This window comes from Salvelinus namaycush, chromosome 13, assembly GCF_016432855.1.
Source record: "Salvelinus namaycush isolate Seneca chromosome 13, SaNama_1.0, whole genome shotgun sequence".
Lineage (NCBI taxonomy): Eukaryota > Metazoa > Chordata > Actinopteri > Salmoniformes > Salmonidae > Salvelinus > Salvelinus namaycush.
Window position 1 is genome coordinate 2,008,404 of NC_052319.1, and position 21,863 is coordinate 2,030,266.

At 41.8% G+C, this 21,863-nt stretch overlaps 1 protein-coding gene across 1 annotated transcript in view; it reads right to left on the minus strand.

The window, feature by feature from the left end:
- LOC120058172 (E3 ubiquitin-protein ligase MYCBP2) overlaps positions 1-21,863 on the minus strand; it is a 286,250-nt gene that overhangs the window by 19,423 nt on the left and 244,964 nt on the right. The window contains exons 65-75 of the mRNA XM_039006646.1: positions 17,646-17,802; positions 16,763-16,987; positions 16,557-16,622; positions 15,734-15,973; positions 15,547-15,636; positions 15,337-15,417; positions 14,841-15,107; positions 6,144-6,427; positions 5,613-5,829; positions 4,815-4,916; positions 1,482-1,610 (exon numbers count right to left, since the gene is read on the minus strand). Coding sequence (XP_038862574.1) covers positions 1,482-1,610; positions 4,815-4,916; positions 5,613-5,829; positions 6,144-6,427; positions 14,841-15,107; positions 15,337-15,417; positions 15,547-15,636; positions 15,734-15,973; positions 16,557-16,622; positions 16,763-16,987; positions 17,646-17,802 — 1,858 coding nt within the window. The remainder of the gene's footprint in view (positions 1-1,481; positions 1,611-4,814; positions 4,917-5,612; positions 5,830-6,143; positions 6,428-14,840; positions 15,108-15,336; positions 15,418-15,546; positions 15,637-15,733; positions 15,974-16,556; positions 16,623-16,762; positions 16,988-17,645; positions 17,803-21,863) is intronic.

Here is a 21,863-nt window from a genome sequence, read left to right on the forward strand (position 1 = left end):
TGGAAAAATCATTTTAGGTTGTATTTTGTGTCGAACATCTTTAACATTTATAGGTGGTCAGGTCTTCACAAATGAGGGTATACACATTATTGCAGGTGGTGAAAAGGGTGAACGAAGAATGACATTGACAGGCTCCCAGTCTAGTGCCTTCAGAAAGTATTCATATCGCTTTACTTATTTCCACATTTTGTGTTATAGCCTGAATTAAAAAAGATCTAAACATATTTATATACACAATAATGACATAGTGAATACATGATTTTAGAAAATGTTGCTAATTTATTTTAAATGAAATACAGGAATCTAATTTACATAAGTATTCACACCCCCGAGTCAGCATCTTTGGCAGCCATTACGGCTTTGGGTCTTTCTGGGTAAGTCTCTAAGAGCTTTCCACACCTGGATTGTCCAACATTTGCCCATTATTCTGTTTAAAATCTTCAGGCTTTGACAAATTGGTTGTTGATCATTGATAGAAAATCGTTTCCAGGTCTTGCCATAGCTTTTAAAGTAGATTTAAGTCAAAACTGTAACTCGGCCATTCAGGAACATTCACTGTCTTCTTGGTAAGCAACTCCAGTGTAGATTTGGCATTGTGTTTTAGGTTATAGTCCTGCTGAAAGGTGAATTCATCTCCTTATGTCTGGTGAAAGCAGGATTTTGCCTGTGCTTAGCTCCATTCTATTTATTTTTTATCCTGAAAATCTCCCCAGTCCTTAATGATTACAAGCAAACCCAGAACATGATGCAACCACCACTATGCTTGAAAATATTGAGTGGTACTCAGTAACGTGTAGTACTGGATTTGTATTCAGGATAAACATTTTTCCCCCCAGTATTATTAAGGACACCTGAATCTTTGTTGTGACTGGGTGTATTGATACAACATCCAAAGTGTAATTATTAACTTCACCATGCTCAAAGGGATATTCTATGTCTGCTTTTTATTTTTTTACCCATCTACCAATAGGTTCACTTATTTGCGAGCCATTGGAAAACATCCCTGGTCTTTGTGGTTGAATCTGTGTTTGAAATTAATAGCTCGACTGAGGGACCTTACAGACAGACAACTGTATGTGTGGGGTACAGAGATAAGGTAGTCATTCAAAAAGTCATGTTAAACACTATTATTGCACACAGAGTGAATCTATGCAACTTATTATGTGACTTGTTTTAATCTGGAACTTATTTAGACTTGCCATTACAAAAGCTTGCCATAACAAAGGCTGAATACTTATTGACTGAAGAAATTTCTGCTTTTCATTTAAGTAATTTGTAAAGATTTCGAAAAACATAATTCCTCTTTGACATTATGGGGTATTGTGTGTAGGCCAGTGACATTTTTGTTGTTTAATTTAACACGTTTTAAATTCAGTCTAACACAAAATGTGGAAAAAGTCAAGGGGTGTGAATAATTTCTGAAGGCAATGGAATGACTGGGAGCAGATTGCCACCTACAGGTGAATGTGGGTACTACTGACCTGTCTCTGATGGGAGCGTGTGCGTCGGTGCAGGTGGAGGAAGCGGTCACAGTCGGTACACAGGTTACCACACATGTTACACAGGATGATGGCTGCAGTCTCGCTGTCGTCATGGTTATCGCACATGGGCTGTGGATGGGAGCACGAGAATTTCGGTTACGACCTGAACACCTCAGCAGGGCTGTGCACAGACCTTTCAGTGGTCAAGTGCAACAAAAAACAGGGCACTCCCAGCTTGAATTTGTGACTAGTTTAAGGAAACTAGGCGTATGTCACCCATCACTATTTCACAAGAAAGCCATTTGGCAGAAATGCCTTCTGGAACATGTGAACTTTCATGCCATCTGTAAACACAAATACAATTGTTACGAGCCTAGTTGGTTTAGCCACAGAAATGTGATTTAATTTTAAGTTCAAGTGTACTGTTAGCTAGCTAACGCTAGCTGACGTTACGTGTATGATCTGTGTAGTAATATTATTCGTATCTCAGCCATTTGCATTGCAAGTAATAGCCTAATGTTAGCTTGCTAACATTGAACCTGGTTGGTTAGCTACCTGCAGATTCAAGCAGGGTAGTAACATTATGAGCTGGGACTAAGGCTCATTGTTTAGCTAGCTAGCTACACGTCTAAACAAAAGACTCCACTATGCAAGTAACCATTTCAGTAGAATGTTCATGATGGTACTGCGACAACTATCGATAGACATAGTTGGTAAATTCGCTCTCGCTATCTACTCCAATTTCAGAGCACTCACACATAATTAAATTGTTGCCAGCAGCACAGTTACAGTCACCAACGCTCTGGATAACAAAAACAGCCAGTTGAAGTCGGAAGTTTACATACACCTTGGCCAAATACATTTAAACTCAGTTTTTCACAATTTCTGACATTTAATCCTAGTAAACATTCCCTGTCTTAGGTCAGTTAGGATCACCACTTTATTTTAAGAATGTGAAATGTCAGAATAATAGTAGAGAGAATTATTTATTTCAGCTTTTATTTCTTTCATCACATTCCCAGTGGGTCAGAAGTTTACATACACACAATTAGTATTTGTTAGCATTGCCTTTAAATTGTTTAACTTGGGTCAAACGTTTCGGGTAGCCTTCCACAAGCTTCCCACAATAAGTTGGGTGAATTTTGGCCCATTCCTCCTGACAGAGCTGGTGTAACTGAGTCAGTTTTGTAGGCCTCCTTGCTCACACACGCTTTTTCAGTTCTGCCCACACATTTCTATAGCATTGAGGTCAAGGTTTTGTGATGGCCATTCCAATACCTTGACTTTGTTATCCTTAAGCCATTTTGCCACAACTTTGGAAGTATGCTTGGGGTCATTGTCCATTTGGAAGACCCATTTGCGACCAAGCTTTAACTTCCTGACTGATGTCTTGAGATGTTGCGTCAATATATCCACATAATTTTCATCCTCATGATGCCATCTATTTTGTGAAGAGCACCAGTCCCATCTGCAGCAAAGCACCCCCACAACATGATGCTGCCACCCCCGTGCTTCACGGTTGGGATGGTGTTCTTCGGCTTGCAAGCATCCCCCTTTTTCCTCCAAACATAACGATGGTCATTATGACCAAACAGTTCTATTTTTGTTTCATCAGACCAGAGGACATTTCTCCAAAAAGTACGATCTTTTGCAGTTGCGGTTTGCAGTCTGGCTTTTTTTAATGGTGGTTTTGGAGGCTGCATGGTCCCATGGTGTTTACACTTCCGTACTATTGTTTGTACAGATGAACGTGGTACCTTCAGGCATTTGGAAATTGCTCCAAAGGATGAACCAGACTTGTGGAGGTCTACAATAGTTTCTTAAGTTGTGGCTGATTTCTTTTGATTTCCCCATGATGTCAAGCAAAAAGGCACTGAGTTTGAAGGTAGGCCTTGAAATACATCCACAGGTACACCTCCAATTGACTCAAATTATGTCAATTAGCCTATCAGAAGCTTCTAAAGCCTGACATTTTCTGGAATTTTCCAAGCTGTTTAAAGGCACAGTCAACTTAGTGTATGTAAACTTCTGACCCACTGGAATTGTGATACAATGGATTATAAGTGAAATAATCTGTCTGTAAACAATTGTTGGAAAAAATGACTTGTGTCATGCACAAAGTAGATGTCCTGACTGACTTGCCAAAACTCTAGCTTGTTAACAAGATATCTGTGGTGTTGAAAAATGAGTTTTAATGACTCCAACCTAAGTGTATGTAAACTTCTGACTTCAACTGTAGCTAGCTATACACACTCGACCGGGCAACCGGGCGAGCGTACATGGCAGTTCAACATGCTCAACCAACGGACAGGGTGGGGGTGGTGGCGACTTGAGGGCAGTGGTTTCCGAACAATGACAAAAAAATAAACTTCGATTTAAAAAAAAAAATCTTCACATATGTTGTAGCTTAGACCCTATTTGACATCTTAAGGTTTTTGTGTTGTGCCCGCCATCTGTTGAGACATGTTCTTGAACACAGGGTGGGTATCATGTTTTGGCTGATAATTGTGCTAAAATGGGAATAACATTTTAAGTAGACTTTTAAATGGTATTATAAAGACTGTTGACTTGAATGGGAATATATGTTATTTTAAATTCATGTCAATCCTCTATAGGAAACCTATTGAAATCATATAAATATACATAACAGAATAGGCATGACCATTTAAGTTTACATGCTAAGGTGGATGGACCTGCGGTCATCTTTGTGATAGTAATTAGAAGTTAACATTTAAATTACATTTCAATGGTGTACCAGCTAAACTGCAGTGTTCTGATGGGATCCATTCTATGAATCCTATTTCTATGATTGAAATTACACTCATCCTGTATTCAAGAGCACAACACTAAAACCTCAGATGATGTGAATTAAGGTCTAAGCTACAACATATGCAATTTATTTTTAAGGAATACTCAAATAGTTGATATTTTCCAGTGATGAAGACATGGATGTCTCATGGTATGGGTGGGTATGCAAAAACATTTGAACTCTGCACCTTAATCTTGTGAAAGTTTTGGCATTCAGGTCCTACTTCCATGAGCAAACATGTATGGATGTTTTGTTTAAATCAAAAGGGATGCTGTCAAAAAGTGATTGAATTAAAATTGATTTACCATATAGTCCTATGAATGGAAATGTAAAAATTATCACATTTCTAAGGAATTCGCTTTTGAGTGCTATAAATCTAATCCATTAATTAATGCATTATCTCAACAGGTTACAATTGAAAACACCCTCTGATTGTATTGGTTACAAGTTACAATGCAAAGTCTTGACTCTATATTGCTTTGCCAAAGTGCACATGTTCTATGAGGCCAATATGGACAAGTTACCATCTGTTTCTGCTGTCCATCTTTACCCATCCAGCGGCCCGAGGACAGCCTGTCCACATGATCCTGGTCCAACACACACAGAGAGGCCAGGGCCAGCCACAACTACAGTACAGAGAGAGAGGACAGAGAGGATAAAGGAGAATACCCCAAGAAATTTACTCAAACACACAAACCTAACATGTGTACAGACAAACATCTGTCACACACACACACACACACACACACACACACACACACACACACACACACACACACACACACACACACACACACACACACACACACACACACACGCAGAGCGCAGTTCATACAAATACTTCACCCACACGCCAGACCTGGGTTCAAATACATGTGTATTTTGATTATTTGTTATAGCTACTTACTTTCTGTGTATTGATTATTTTCAAATAATGTGGCCGAAATATTTGAAAGTATTTTAAAATAATGTCCTATAAATGATAATGTCTTACTATTTGAAAATATTTTTTAAATGCTTATTTACAAATGCATTATTTCAAATACTCCTAGGTTCAAATGCATTATTGTATTTGAACATTTCAAATAAATGCCAATACTTTCCGAGTGTATTTCGAAACACATTCCAATATTCAACTACTGTATTAAAAAATATATATATTTCACACATACATACATATATATAAATACTTACTTCGAAATGTATGTGAAAGTAATTGAAATAGTATTTGAACCAAGGTCTGCCACACACACACACGTGTACACACATACGTGTACATACATACATACACACGCGGTAGTGTGATATGAAAACAGCCGTACCCGGGTGGTGGCGATGCAGCGGACTGGCGAGCGATGCTCCTCCTCCATCTTGGTGAGAGCGATGATGGTCTCAGCAATGGCGTTCTTTGTCACCCGAGACCAGGCGTCCGACAGGTGCCCGGCAGCCATGTCTTTGACCAGCTTGATGATAATCTCAGCGATTTGAGGGGGAGTGGATCCCTTCATCCACCAGTGGCTCTCTCCCCGGCGAATGTAGCTGCACATGGACAGTGGCAGTGTTAGACCAATGTGTTCAGTATGGGACATAATACTACAGAGATATGATCAGCAAAACAAGGAGAAATCACATCTGATAAGACAATATACAAACAACCACAAATGAGAATATCTCAAAATGCTTGTTGATGAAGTCATGTATTGTTTTTGAGAGATAACCCATCCAGGTGGGCTACCTTTATAGTACCAGGGTCATTAGGGCACAACACCGCAAAACATCTAGCAACGGAAAACAAAAACAAGCTTTTTTGAACAACACCGTCACCCAGGTACATCTCAAAGTTGTAGTCTCACCTGGAGTTGAAGATCATGGGCAGTGTGACAGTGGTAACGCCTTTGCCTGCCGCCATGCCCGCCATGCCGGAAATGGTGGTCCCCTTGGCCTTGAGCTGCACGGTGAGCGCCTTGGCGATGCAGCCCAGGAACATGTCCAGGATGCCCAGCTTGTTCCAGTCACCCTTCTCGGTCGAGTGGATGATGTCACTGATATCGGCAGGCGGCAGGGCCTTGACGCCGATTATGCTGGCCAGGCGCACAGGCGTCACCTCGGGGAGGACACGACGGAGGAGAGAGGTCACCTGGGAGAAAGGGTACAGGTGAAGGGTGAGAATGGATAGCCATGTGGTCAATGTTATCAAACAGTTGGAGTGATATACTGTACATCATGCAGTGACTGATGTGGTGTACACCTCAATGCCATCGGAAGAATCCCAGAACATATTCCAGTCTGTGCTAGAAAAACAGCTTAGCATCTGCTTCATCTGACCACTTTTTTTATTGACCGAGTCACTGGTGCTTCCTGCTTAATTTTTTGCATGTAATCAGGAGGATAGAATTATGGTCAGATTCGCAAAATGGAGGGCGAGGGAGAGCTTTTTACGCATCTCTCTGTGTGGAGTATAGGTGGTCTAGAGTTTTTTCCCCTCTGGTTGCACATTTAACATGCTGGTAGAAATTTGGTAAAACTGATTTAAGTTTCCCTGCATTATAGTCCCCAGCCACTAGGAGTGCCGCGTCGATGAGCATTTTCTTGTTTGCTTATGGCAGTATACAGCTCATTGAGTGTGGACTTAGTGCCAGCATCGGTCTGTGCTGGTATGTAGACAGCTACGAAATATACAGCTTAAAACTCTCTAGGTAGATAGAGTATCATGATAAGACCACACTACCTCAGGCGAGCAAAACCTCGAGACTTCCTTAGATATCGTGCACCAGCTGTTGTTTACAAATATACATAGAGTGCCACTCATGTCTTAGCAGAGGCTGCTGTTCTATCCTGCCGATAGAGCATATAACCTGCCAGATGTATGTTATTCATGTCGTTATTCAGCCACGACTCGGTGAATCATAAGATATTACCGTTTTTAATGTCCCGTTGGTAGTTTAATCTTGCTCATAGGTCATCGATTTTATTTTCCAATGACTACACGTTGGCCAATAGAACGGATGGCAATGGGAGTTTACTCGCTTGCCTTCGAATTCTCAGAAGGCAGCCCGACCTACACCCCCCTTTTCTCAGTCTTCTCTTCACGCAAATGACAGGTACTTGGATCTGTTCCCGGGAAAGCAGTATATTCTTCACGTCGGACTCATTAAAGGAAAAAGCTTCTTCCAGTTCGTGGTGAGTAATTGCTGTTTTGATGTCCAGAAGTTATTTACGGTCATAAGAGACGGTAGCAGCAACATTATGTACAAAATAAGTTAAAAAAAATAAAACGTTTCAAACAATGCAAAAAAATAAAATAAAACAACACTGTGGGTTAGGAGCATGTAAAATGTCAGCCATCCTCTCCGGCGCCATTCTAGCAGCACTGACTTCCATGTGCACAAAACAGAAATACCTTATTTACATAAATATTCAGACCGTTTGCTCTGAGACTCGAAATTGAGCTCAGGTGCATCCTGTTTCCATTGATCACCCTTGAGATGTTTATATAACTTGATTGGAATCCACTTGTGGTAAATTCAAATGATTGTGGACATGATTTGGAAAGGCACACACCTGTCTATATAAGGTCCAATAGTTGAGCAAAAGGCGCATGTCAGAGCAAAAACCAAGCCATGAGGTCGAAGGAATTGTCCGTAAAGCGGAGACAGGATTGTGTCGAGGTACATATCTGCGGAAGGGTACCAAAAAATATCTGCAGCATTGAAGGTCCCCAAGAACACAGCGGTCTCCATCATTCTTAAATTGAAGAAGGTCGGAACCACAGACTCTTCCTAGAGCTGGCCGCCCCGCCAAACTGAGCAGTTGGGGGAGAAGGGTCTCGGTTAAGGAGGTGACCAAAAACCCGATGGTCACTCTGACAGAGCTCCAGAGTTCCTCTGTGGAGATGGGAGAACCTTCCAGAAGGACAACCATCTCTGCAGCACTAGATCAATCAGGCCTTTATGGTAGAGTGTCCAAACGGAAGCCACTTCTCAGTAAAAGGCACAAGACAGCCCACTTGGCGTTTGCCAAAAGGCACCTAAAGGACTCTGACCATTAGAAACAAGATTCTCTGGTCTGATGAAACCAAGATTGAACTATTTGGCCTGAATGTCAAGCGTCACGTCTGGAGGAAACCTGGCACCATCCCTACGGTGAAGCATGGTGGCAGCATCATGCTGTGGGTGTTTTTTGGTGGCAGGGACAGGGAGACTAGTCAGGATCGAGGGAAAGATTTACAGAGCAGTACAGAGAGATCCTTAATGAAAACCTGCTCTAGAGCGCTCAGGACAGGACAGTGACCCTAAGCACACAGCCAAGACAATGCATGAGTGACTAAGGGACAAGTCTCTGAAGATCTGGGTTATTGTGTGTAGATAGATTTTATCCTCTATTTAATACATTTTAGAATAAGGCTGTAAATGTAACAAAATGTAGATAAAGCCAAGGGGTCTAAATACTTTCCGAATGCACTGTATTATGACATTTTGTGATGTTTTTGTTCGTTTTGGTCTTTGGCAAGGTTTATTCCGGCTGTTCGTGCACGCAACATTTTTTTCTCAAGGCAGGCCGAAGCCAGTAGCCGAAGTCTACGCACCTTTGTCGGTGATTGGTCAACAGTAGGGATTCTTCAATGAAGTGTTTGTCATTCAACGACAGACGACTAATTTTCAAGCACATTATTTCATTGACAAATAATGCACGAAACATCTCAGTTAGATGTAAAATTGCAGGACTAAGATCTCCTCGGCAAAAATAACAAAATAATGTTAGATTTCTTGAGTTATCTTAGATAAATTCTGACTCTATTGAGGAATTCTCAATATGGACAAACAGCACTATTGAATTTTTTTCTAGTTTTTCAAGTGAAAGTCTTTTAAGGGAGTATGCGAGCACACTCGTTCGGTTAGGTGCCAACCAAACTTTTTAATATTTTTTTTATTTCACCAGGCAGGCCATTTGAGAACAAGTTCTCATTTACAACTGCGACCTGGCCAAGATAAAGCAAAGCAATGTGACATTAACAACACAGAGGTACACATGGAATAAACAAACATACAGTCAATAACACAATAGAAAAAGTCTACATACAGTGTGTGCAAATGATGTAAGGCAATAAATAGGCCATATTTGCGAAATAATTACAATTTAGCAATTAAACACTGGAGTGATAGATGTGCAGAAGATGAATGTGCAAGTAGAGATACTGGGGTGCAAAGGAGCAAAAAAATAAATAATAATATGGGGATGAGGTAGTTGGATGGGCTATGTACAGATGCAGTGAACTGTGAGCTGCTCTGACAGCTGGTGCTTAAAGTTAGAGAAGGAAACATGAGTCTCCAGCTTCAGTGATTTTTGCAGTTTGTTCCAGTCATTGGCAGCAGAGAACTGAAAGGAAAGGCGGCCAAAGAAGGAATTGGCTTTGGGGGTGACCAGTGAAATATACCTGCTGGAGTGCGTGCTACGCGTGGGTGCAGCTATGGTGACCAGTGAGCTGAGATAAGGCGGGGCTTTACCTAGCAAAGACTTATAGATGACCTGGAGCCAGGGGGTTTAGCGACGAATATGAAGCGAGGGCCAGCTAACGAGAGCATACAGGAGGTTGCAGTGGTGGGTAGTATATGGGACTTTGGTGACAAAACAGATGGCACTGTGATAGACTGCATCCAATTTGTTGAGAAGTGTTGGAGGATATTCTGTAAATGACATCGCTGAAGTCAAGGATCGGTAGGATAGTCAGTTTTACAAGGGTATGTTTGGCAGCATGAGTGAAGGATGCTTCGTTGCAAAATAGGATTTAATTTTGGATTGGAGATGCTTAATGTGAGTCTGAAAGGAGAGTTTACAATCCAACCAGACACCAAGATATTTGTAGTTGTCCACATATTCCAAGTCAGAAGGGCGGGCAGCTGTGGGCAGCGATCGGTTGAAGAGCATGGAAGAGCATTTCGTTTCACTTGCATTTAAGAGCAGTTGAGGCCACGGAAGGAGAGTTGTATAGCATTGAAGCTCGTCTGGAGGTTAATTAACACAGTGTCCAAGGAAGGGCCAGAAGTATACAGAACGGTGTCGTTTGTGTAGAGGTGGATCAGAGAATCACCAGCGGCAAGAGCGACATCATTCATGTATACAAAGAAAAGAGTCGGCCCGAAAATTGAACCCTGTGGCACCCCCATAGAGAATGCCAGAGATCCGGACAACAGGCCCTCCGATTTGATACACTGAACTCTGTCTGAGAAGCAGTTGGTGAACCAGGCGAGGCAGTCCTTTGAGAAACCAAGGCTGTTGAGTCTGCCGATAAGAATGTGGTGATTGACAGAGTCGAAAGCCTTGGCCAGGTCTATGAATACAGCTGCACAGTATTGTCTCTTATCGATGGCGGTTATGATATCGTTCCGGACCTTGAGCGTGGCTGAGGTGCACCCATGACCAGCTCGGAAACCAGATTGCATAGCGGAGAAGGTACGGTCGGATTCGAAATGGTCGGTAATCGGTTTGTTAACTTCGCTTTCGAAGACCTTACAAAGGCAGGGTAGGATAGATATAGGTCTGTAACAGTTTGTGTCTAGAGTGTCTCCCCCTTTGAAGAGGGGAATGACCGCAGCAGCTTCCCAATCTTTGGGGATCTCAGACGATACAAAAGAGAGGTTGAACAGGCTAGTAGTAGGGGTTGCAACAATTGCTGCGGATAATTTTAGAAAGAGAGGGTCCAGACTGTCTAGCCCAGCTGATTTGTAGGGGTCCAGATTTCGCAGCTCTTTCAGAACATCAGCTATCTGGATTTGGGTGAAGGAGAAATGGAGAGGCTTGGGCAAGTTGCTGTGGGGGATGTAGGGGTAGTCAGGTGGAAAGCATGGCCAGCCATAGAAAAATGCTTATTGAAATTCTCAATTATAGTGGATTTATCTGTGCAGTGGGCAGCTGGGAGGAGGTGTTCTTATTCTCCATGGACTTTACGGTGTTCCAGAACTTTTGGGGAGTTTGTGCTACAGGATGCAAATTTCTGTTTGAAAAAGCTAGCCTTTCTTTCCTAACTGCCTGTGTATATTGGTCCCCAACTTCCCTGAAAAGTTGCATATCGTGGGGGCTATTCAATGCTAATGCAATATGGTAGGTGAATACAGTGGAGGTAAATACAGTGTGAATACAGTGGAGGTAAACCTAGGCATTGAGTGACGATGACAGAGGTATTGTCTCTAGAGTAGAGGTCGACCGATTAATCGGAATGGCTGATTAATTAGGGCCGATTTCAATTTCACTTCATAACAATCTGTAATCTGCATTTTTGGACACCGATTATGGCAGATTACATTGCACTCCACGAGGAGACAGCATGGCAGGCTGAATACCTGTTATGCGAATGCAGCAAGGAGCCAAGGTAAGGTGCTAGCTAGCATTAAACGTATCTTATAAAAAACAATCAATCTTAACATAATCACTAGTTAACTACACATGGTTGATGATATTACTAGTTTATCCTGCGTTGCATATAATCGATGCGGTGCCTGTTAATTTATCATTGAATCACAGCCTACTTCGCCAAACGGGTGATTTAACAAGCGCATTCGCGAAAAAAGCACTGTCGTTGCACCAATGTGTACCTAACCATAAACATCAATGCCTTTTTTTAAATCAACACATATGTATATATTTTTTAAACCTGCATATTTAGCTAATATTGCCTGCTAACATGAATTTCTTTTAACTAGGGAAATTGTGTCACTTCTCTTGCGTTCTGTGCAAGCAGAGTCAGGGTGTATGCAGCAGTTTGGGCCGCCTGGCTCGTTGCGAACTGTGTGAAGACCATTTCTTGCCAACAAAGACTGTAATTAATTTGCTAGAATTGTACATAATTATGACATAATATTGAAGGTTGTGCAATGTAACAGCAATATTTAGACTTAGGGATGCCACCCGTTAGATAAAATACGGAACGGTTCCGTATTACACTGAAAAAATAAAAGTTTTGTTTTCGAAATGATAAGTTTCCGGATTTGACCATATTAATGACCTAAGGCTCGTATTTCTGTGTGTTATTATATTATAATTAAGTCTATGATTTGATAGAGCAGTCTGACTGAGCGGTGGTAGGCAGCAGCAGGCTCGTAAGCATTCATTCAAACAGCACTTTCCTGCATTTGCCAGCAGCTCTTCGCTGTGCTTCAAGCATTGCGCTGTTTATGACTTCAAGCCTGTCAACTCCCGAGATTAGGCTGGCAATACTAAAGTACCTATTAGAACATCCAATAGTCAAAGGTATATGAAATACAAATGGTATAGGGAGAAATAGTCCTATAATAATTACAACCTAAAACTTCTTACCTGGGAATATTGAAGACTCCTGTTAAAAGGAACAACCAGCTTTCATATGTTCTGAGCAAGGAACTTAAACGTTAGCTTTTTTACATGGCACATATTGCACTTTTACTTTCTTCTCCAACACTTTGTTTTTGCATTATTTAAACCAAATTGAACATGTTTCATTACTTATTTGAGACTAAATTGATTTTATTGATGTATTATATTAAGTTAAAATAAGTGTTAATTCAGTATTGTTGTAATTGTCATTACACACACACACACATATATATATATATATATATATATATATATATATATATATATATATATATATATATATATATTATTAAACAATATATATATATATATTTAAAAAATCATCCAATTAATTGGTATCGGCTGTTTTTGGTCCTCCAATAATCGGTATCGGCATTGAAAAATCATAATCGGTCGACCTCTACTCTAGAGACACCATTTAAACCAGGTGAGGTCACCGCATGTGTGGGAGGTGGAACAAAAGGGTTAGCTAAGGCATATTGAGCAGGGCTGTAGGCTCTACAGTGAAATAAGACAATAATCACTAACCAAAACAGCAACGGACAAGGCATATTGACATAAGGGAGAGGGCATGTGAAGCCGGGTGATCATGGGGTCTAGTGAGTAGCTAGGCGGGCTGGAGACATGGCGATTCAGACAGCTAGCGGGCCTAGCAGGCTAGCAGGCTAGCAGAAAGGCCTTAGGGGGATGTCGTGACGGAAGAGTCAGTTGTAGCCCCCTCGGGCGGTTACGTCGGCAGATCAGTCGTGATGGATCGGCAGGGCTCCGTGTAGTAAAAGGGTCCAGGCCAATTGGCAAAATAGGTATTGTAGCCCAAGGAGTGTCTGATGGACCTCTTCAGCGAGATGGGCCTAGCATAGGCTAGCTAGAGGCTAATTGGTGCTTGCTTCGGGACAGAGACGTTAGCCAGGAGTAGGCTCTCGGATAGCAGCTAGCTAGCTGCGATGATTCAGGTGAAAAGGTTCAGAGCTTGCGGTAAGAATCAGGAGATGTGGGGAAAAAGAGTCCGGTAAGCTCTGAATCACGCTGTGCAGACTGGCAGGAGTTGTTCGGGGTAAAGGTTAGCTGATGTTGGGGGTTCCGGTTCTAAAGTAAAGAAAATAGCAGATCCATACCACATTGGGTGAGGCGGGTTGCGGGAGAGTATGTTGGAGTTGAGGTTAAAAAATATATAAAAAATATATGCGAAGAAATAATATATACACGGGTCACGACAAGACGAAGACAAAGATGCCTGACTGCTACGCCATCTTGGATTACTCAAGAACAGAAGCATGCTGACAGTACATAACATTCTATCTGAACGTTCAAAAACGCTGCGTCCTGCTGATCGCGCTCCAGGTTGTTAGCTATAGCTAGCTAATGAGGTAACATGCCTGAACAAGGTATAGCCTAAACAAATGATTAACGGTCCGGTCCGCAAGTAGCCTAGATTTAGAACGGCCAGCGATATGCTTTATGAATGCAAAATGTGGCCCGCCAATGAACAACCCGGAATAAAAAAACGTAGCACCGGTATTATGGGTCATATCTTTTGAACGGCAATGCTGTTTTCTCTGAGGAAAAGAGGGAGAATTGGCTAGTACGTCGGCTACAGAACCTAGCTATGAAATGCAGTGGGTAAAGTTCGAGGGTTGAGTGAGACTACAAAATCTAAAACCTTTCTATACTCAAGGGAGAGAAAAACATAACTAGACTATTGTTTTACTATTAAACGTAAGGCTAATATTGTTTTTAATTTCGTAAAGCAGCTTGTGTTTCATAACCAAGCAAAGGGTATATACCTAGAAGGCTGGTGGTGACTGATTAGCTATGGGGAAGCAAGAGTCGTCTGCACGATGTGTATAATCGGAAGCGGAGTCAGAGCGGAGCCTGTCTGCCCACACTCATCGCTTGCTCCCAGGCAACTCGCCAGCTGATGAAGGACGGGTGCGGCGTGTCCTTTCCACTGATGAACAGAATTGTGCTGCACATCTGTGCTTCTAATATTAATTGTGCTTGTCACTGAAATGCTCTCAATCTCTACAAAAACTATTGTCCAGTCCACTTAGTAGTCAGATTTTAGTGCCAGAGATTTTTGTTGTTTGGTTCTAGTTTTTTCTGGGTCTATTTAGCCAGCTATCTCTCGTCAATTACCACTGAAAAATAGGTGTTTTTAGTCTATTTTAGTCACAATTCTTGATGACGAAATTAACACTGCCCACCTGTCTCTGGACACGTGGCGAGGCCGTGTGCAGCAGCGAGAAAAGGTCCTGCATCAGTGTTAGCTGCTGGGCCAGGTATTGGCGGCCCACGTTGGAGCCGCTCAGTGCCAGCACCATGGAGAGCAGCTCGAAGCAGTAGGCGTCCGAGGAGGCGTCGTCGTCGCTGGGCTGCGAGTTGGCATTTTCCTTGCTGGAGATGGCATGCTCCCATTCCTCACGCACACGGGTCGCCTCCATGCGAATGGCCTGGACTATGTGGGCGCACACCTGGAAGGGGGAAGGGAGAGGAAAGCGAAAGAGGGATATGAAGTCAATTTCAAGTGTTAAGATAACATGGAGAGGGTAAGCAAAGTCAGGGGCTTGAACCCGGTCCCTCAAAGCCTGCTACTGAGGATTATTGTAGCCAGAGATCACATTGTATTGTAGTTTTATATTGTAGTTAATTGCACTATATTGGCCAGTTATTCCATAGGTTTTCAGGTAAGAGACTACTGACCTGTTTCTGCAGGTTGGTCAGCTTGCTCCGGCTGAAAATTATGCCCACCATGTGTTCCTTCAGGTCTGCATCTGAAGGCGCCTGATGACAGGTAAACAATAACATGTAAACAACAATATTTATCATCTTAATTTGCTAAAAAGTTAGTGTGAAATAGGGGGGGTGAGTGAAAAAGGTTGGGAACCCCTGGTATACAGTACGACCCCTGACCTTATCCTCTCCCTCTGGTGATGACAGCAGGTTCTTCTCCTCCTGTTCAGGGGTGGGCTCAGCATCTCCGCAGATCAGCTTCCCAAACACCTACACACACCCCAAAGGTAAAACTTTAACCTAGCCAATTCTCTTAGATCTAAAGTGAACATTTTGACCCCATAGTGTGATTGACAGTTGAACCGACCTGTGAGGTAATGAGGCGGAACACGCGGAGTGTCTCGGCCTCGCAGTTCTTCTGTTGGGCCACGCTGGCCGAGATCTGCCCCGCAATCTTGATGCTCTCGCCCTCCTTCCAGCCCAGCACCTTGACCTGGCGCACCCGCAGCGTGTTCTCGGGCCCCTTCAGCTCCATCTTGATCACATGGTGGTCTCCCCCAGGAACCTCGCTGGTCACCCAGCCCATGTGACGAGAGTCGAGGTCGATCTGGAGAGAGGTGGGGAGAAGGGATTGGTGAGTGAAGGTTGTGTTGACACCGAGGTGAATCAAAATGTTTAGTACTGCTTTTCCTTTGTTCCTTCTTTTGAAAACAGATTTTATTTACATACAGTAAATTACTATATACACATTGTACAGAAGGGCTTTAATTGCTGTAAGTTTGCCATATCCTGTAGTATAGTGGTTAGCGATATTAGGCTGTTTCTCACTTATATTCCCAAATAGTAGAGGCATTATTTGAGTCCTTTCCTTATTTACACAACATACCCAATCAGATGCCTAGGGCTGGTCTGGCGGGTAAAGCCATGGCCTGCCGCACATATGTGTTAATGTGTTGTGAATATATTGTAATGTTTTTAAAATTGTATAAGTGCCTTAATTTTGCTGGAGCCCAGGAAGCTAATGGGGTTCCATAATAAATACAAATACTTTTTCTGTGTGTGTTACCGTGGGTATGAATCCAACTGCTCCTATGTCTGTGACCCATTCAATGCATCTCTCTCCTTCACGTTCATAACTTGGGGGATTTTTGAAAGTATTTTTAAAAAATTACAAAAATAAGAGGCCAAACCTGTTTGATTCTGCAGAGGTCCTCCACGGCTTTGCCACACAGGAACGTCACTGAGGTGACTTTGTTCTGTGAAGTGAGATAGAGAAGAGCGGCTTTAAAGAAAAACAGATAGAGAAAAACAGCCAGTTTTTCCATTAATCTTAGATTGTGGCATCTGATTAATTCGATTTTGGAGAATTATGTCCCTTTCAGCCCTCCCTACTCACCCCGATGTCGCGGGAATTGTCCACGTGCACGGTGACGTAGGAGGCGTTGATGCCCTTGACGCAACTGATGGTGATGCTCTTGGTCTTGTTCTTGTCCTCATCTCCCGACTCCCAAAAGGTCTCGGTGGAGCCGTCCGTTAGGCTGCCAATCATGGCAGGACGGCTGGACGTCTTGATGTCCACCAAGATGGTCAGGTCCTTCAGACTGGTCACCAGGCACAGCTCCTGGAAGGTCAAATGATGTTCAACACCTCCCAGCTATATAGATAAATAAGATTTATTGGACAAAAATAGAAATTAACATTTCAGCCACACACGTGGATACAATGCATTTAAAACCATACGAGGATAACAGAAAAGGTTTTACAATTTAGCTAGCAATCGTAAATGTTTTTATTTCAGCCACACACAAGTGGATACAACGCATTTAAAATCAAAAAGTTTTACAATGTATTTACTCCTAAACCTAGTCCCACAAAAAAGTTATAATTTTATCAATAAAGAAGGTCCAGGGTCATGTTCATTAGGCACTAAACGGAAGAAAGCAGACTGAAAACAGGAGGGAATACCTGGACTTAAGAAATAAGATATTTTTTTTTGCATTCCCTAATGAACACGACTCCGGTATCTATTGTGTTTGTCTTGGGTCTCAGACAGCATTTGTGGTACCTGACTCACCTAGTATCTTCTTCACCTGCTTCCATAAGGTCGAGCTAGCCACCACAAAACGTCATGGGCCAGTTTCCCAGATCCAGTCCTGGTTTAAAAATCATTCTCAAAGGAGATTCCCTATTTGAATAACTTCTTAGTCCACTACTAGGCTTAATATGGGTCCGGGAAAACGGCCCTATGAGTGTGGCTCTCCTATTGGATTCTGTCTCACCTGGCTCATGGCCTCGTAGCCAGACTGCACACTGATGTTGAAGCTCTCCTCGCTGTCGCCGTCGTCCGACTTGGACAGGATGTTGTTGATGTGGTGGAACACGTTGCTCTGGTGCAGGAACTGGTGGTCTGACTGTTTGAACTTCAGACTCCAACACCTGATAGAAAGGAGGGGGACACACTCCGGGTCAACGGTGAGATCACACACTCACATTGATCAGTACACAGTGGTAGCTAAGTTGGTTGGAGGATGGAGCAAACGGAGCAGCTGCACCACCACTTTCAAATAAATATATTTTTTGCAACCCCACTTTATTACTAGAAAATTATCAATTTGTAATTTTCATTGATTAGTAATGTTTTGAACTAGTCTGTATTAAAAGATTTTAGAATTAAGATTGCATTTTGCACCCCCAACCCCCGTTGCCTCAAGTTGAATGGTTTTGACCACTAACGTTTTGCATCACTTCCGCGACACACTGTTTTGGTTCAGTGCAGTTAATAGAATGTGCTAGTTACACTGCTGGTGTGAAAATGAAAAAGAACCTGCAAAGGAAAATTGTTTATTTCTTTTATTGTGCTGTTGTTACATTTGTATTGTTGTTTCATGTCCGATGCACTCAGGGTGTTAAATATAATTTCACTTTGCCTGTAAGAACCAAATACATTTTTTTTTACAAAGTGCTTTTTACATCAGCAGATGTCACAAAGTGTTATACATAAACCCAGCCTAAAACCCCAAACAGCAAGCAATGCAGATGTAGAAGCACGGTGGATAGGAACAACTCCTAGGCAGGAAGGCAGGAACCTAGGAAGAAACCTATAGTGAGGAACCAGGTTCTGAGGGGTGGCCAGTCCTCTTCTGGCAAAGCAGGGTGGAGATTATAAGAGTACATGGCCATTAAGGCCATGATGTACACGGGCATGTCTGATTAGGCTTTGCTGTGTCGCAGCCTCTGGACTGAGTAGCCTTATCTTTCATCAGCCAATTCATGTTAGGTAGCTCGTGGGCTGTCAATGAGTAGCTCGCAAGTAGATACGAAGACATAATCAGTAGGCCTAATATTACATTATTAAATCTAGGGGTGTAATGGTACTCTTATTGTACTGTTCGGTACGGGGAGCTCGGTTTGCACTGTGAACTCGAATGAATAAATATAAAAAAAACACTATGCCTGCATTGTATGCCTCTTGAGTAAATCTGAGCTGTAAAAACCATTTCAGGCTATTCCGTTAAACAACTAGAGCCTATGCACACATTGTAATCAAAACTCAAATCTTAATTGGCGCATTTCAAACGGACCGTTTGTGAGGCGCAGCCGGGAACTAGTTCTGTACGATGACGAGTGGGTGGGGTCATTTCACCAGGAGAATCCTCCATCATCGTAAAACCCTCTCATTTTAAAAAGGCATGATTCTCAAGGTAGGCTTCAGTGGAATGGTGTGTGGTTATAAGAACCGAAACGCAATCACATTATGTACGCAGTGCTGTACTTTGTTTCTATTCATCAAATTAGGCTTACACAGAAACAAATTACGCAGAACGAATATGAATAGCTCGCAAGACCGTTTATTTTTATGAAGATGCTCTTTTGAAATAAATGCTTGGAGTCCCCTGCTCTAGCACAAACTGTTCAAATATGACCCATATCACTGGAGCTATAGTTTATTATTTTAATTGCAGATTCAGGGTGAAATGTATGGATATATAAATACCTGCCCAAAAAGATCTAATTTTATTACGATTCATTAATAATATGTTTGCATGTGAACATAATCTATGGCCAGATGTTTATGCAAAAATGTTCAAGTCGACAGTTCAATGCCCTACCTGATAACACTGCCATATTGAGAACGAAAATTGATGTTTGTGGGTCACAGGGTTGGTAGGGTTTCATACCTATCAATGAATTATTGGGCGTGGGATTTTCAGAGAAGGGAGTAGATTAGTAATCTCGTCATCAAAACGCTTTTTCAATAGAATTTATTGTGGCAAAACCAAAGAAAAATACAGTGCCTGCAGAAAGTATTCAAACACGGACTTACTCCACATTTTGTTGGATGGATTTTTCTTTCTCTCACGCATCTACACAATACCCCATAATGACAAAGTGAAAACATGTTTTTTGAAACATTTTCAAATGTATTGACAATTAAATCCAGACATGACATTTACATAAGAATTCACACCCCTGAGTCAACACTTTAAAGATTACAGCTGGCATCGATTACAGCTGTGAGTCTTTCTGGCTGAGTCTCTAAGAGCTTTCCACAATTGGATTGTGCAATATTTGCCAATTATTATTTTCAAAATTCCTTCAAATTGGTTGTTGACCATTGCTAGACAACCATTTTCAGGTCTTGCCATAGATTTTCAAGTAGATTTAAGTTAAAACTGTAACTCGGCCAGTCAGGAACATACACCGTCTTATTGGTAAGCAACTCCAGTGTAGATATGTTAAATAAAGGTTAAACAAAAATAAATAACAATATGGCCTTATGTTTTAGGTTATTGTCCTGCAGAAAGATCTTGTGGAATTCATCTTTGAATTGATGGTGCCGGAGGAGGAGATGGCTGCTGTTTTACGGGCTCCTAACCAATTGTGCTATTGTGTGTGTTTTTTCCCGTTATTTGTAATTTATTTTGTACACAATGTTTCTGCCTCCGTCTCTTTACGACCGAAAAGAGCTTCTGGATTATCAGGACAGCGATTACTCACCTCATTCTGGAAGAAGATTTTTTTTCTCTAATGAGTCGGATGCAAAGGATTTACTTCAGACACCCCACAAGGCCCAAATCCCCGTCATTCACATGAAGAAGAGACGGAGATATCGGGGACGTAGGTCGGGGTGCCTTGTAAGGATCCGACGGCGAGTGAGTAACCCCCCTCTACCATCAGTCCTAATAGCCAACGTGCAATCATTGGATTACAAAATGGATGAGCTCCAATCAAGACTATCCTACCAAAGGGACATTAAAAACTGTAATATCTTATGTTTCACCGAGTCGTGGCTGAACGACGACATGGATAGCATACAGCTGGCTGGGTGTTCGGTCTATTAGCAAGAAAGACAGCTGGTGTACGAAATCTAATATTAAGGAAGTATCTAGGTTGTGCTCGCTTGAGGTAGATTATTTCATGATAAGGTGTTAACCACACTATTTACCAAGAAAGTTTTCATCTATATTTTTCATAGCAGTCTATTTACCACCACGAACCGATGTCGGCACTTAGACAGCACTCAACGAGCTGTATAAGGCCATAAACAAACAAGAAAATGTTCATCCAGAGGCGGCGCTCCTAGTGGCCGGGGACTTTAATGCAGGGAAACTTAAATCTGTTTTTACCAGCATGTTAAATGTGCAAGCAGAGGAAAGGAAACACTAGACTACCTTTACTCCACACAGAGACGCAAATTGGAGTACATACAGTGGTTCCTCCTTTAAAAGTTGCGCCATACCTTGCACACCTTGCGTGCTGCTGCAGCATTCTGTGGCACGTCAGTTAATTGTCAGACATTTTTTCCTGTTACTGCAAGTTATTGCTAGTTTGACCACCAGAGGGGATCTTTGAGAAGCATTTGATAGTATTCCGTATTGGCATTACCAGAGAATTTAAAACCTTTTTATAATAACATAGTATATGGGATTGATTTGAAGAAATTTGGCTTAATACATTTGTTCAATATTATGGTGTTTCTATTCAGAGAAAAACGAAAACCATTAGGATGGAATCGAAAATATGGCGCTGTACAACGTGATGGTCGGGAGTAGGATACAGGATTGGAGGATTCTAAATTGTTTGCCTTCATGAGACAACTTTGTTCCAATATTTCTGTAAATCAGTGATATTTATTCCCATAGAAATTCGCTATGGATCCATAACTAAATCAACATGAGTATTTTTTATCATTATTTTATTAACGAAATGTGTTTATTTGTTTATTAGGCTACTGTGCAGTCTACAATACATGGGAAAGTGCCTAATTCCTTACATAAGGGAGAGCAGGCCATGTGTCTGTACTACAGACTGCAGGGCACGCGGAAGACCGGTGTTATTTCATAGTTGTAATGTCTTCACTATTATTCTACAATGTAGAAAATAGTAAAAATAAAGAACTGGAATGAGTAGCTGTGTCCAACATTTTGACTGGGACTTGACTGGAACCACTTGATATGATTGGTCATATAAAAACCTTGGGACCCAAATGCGTAATG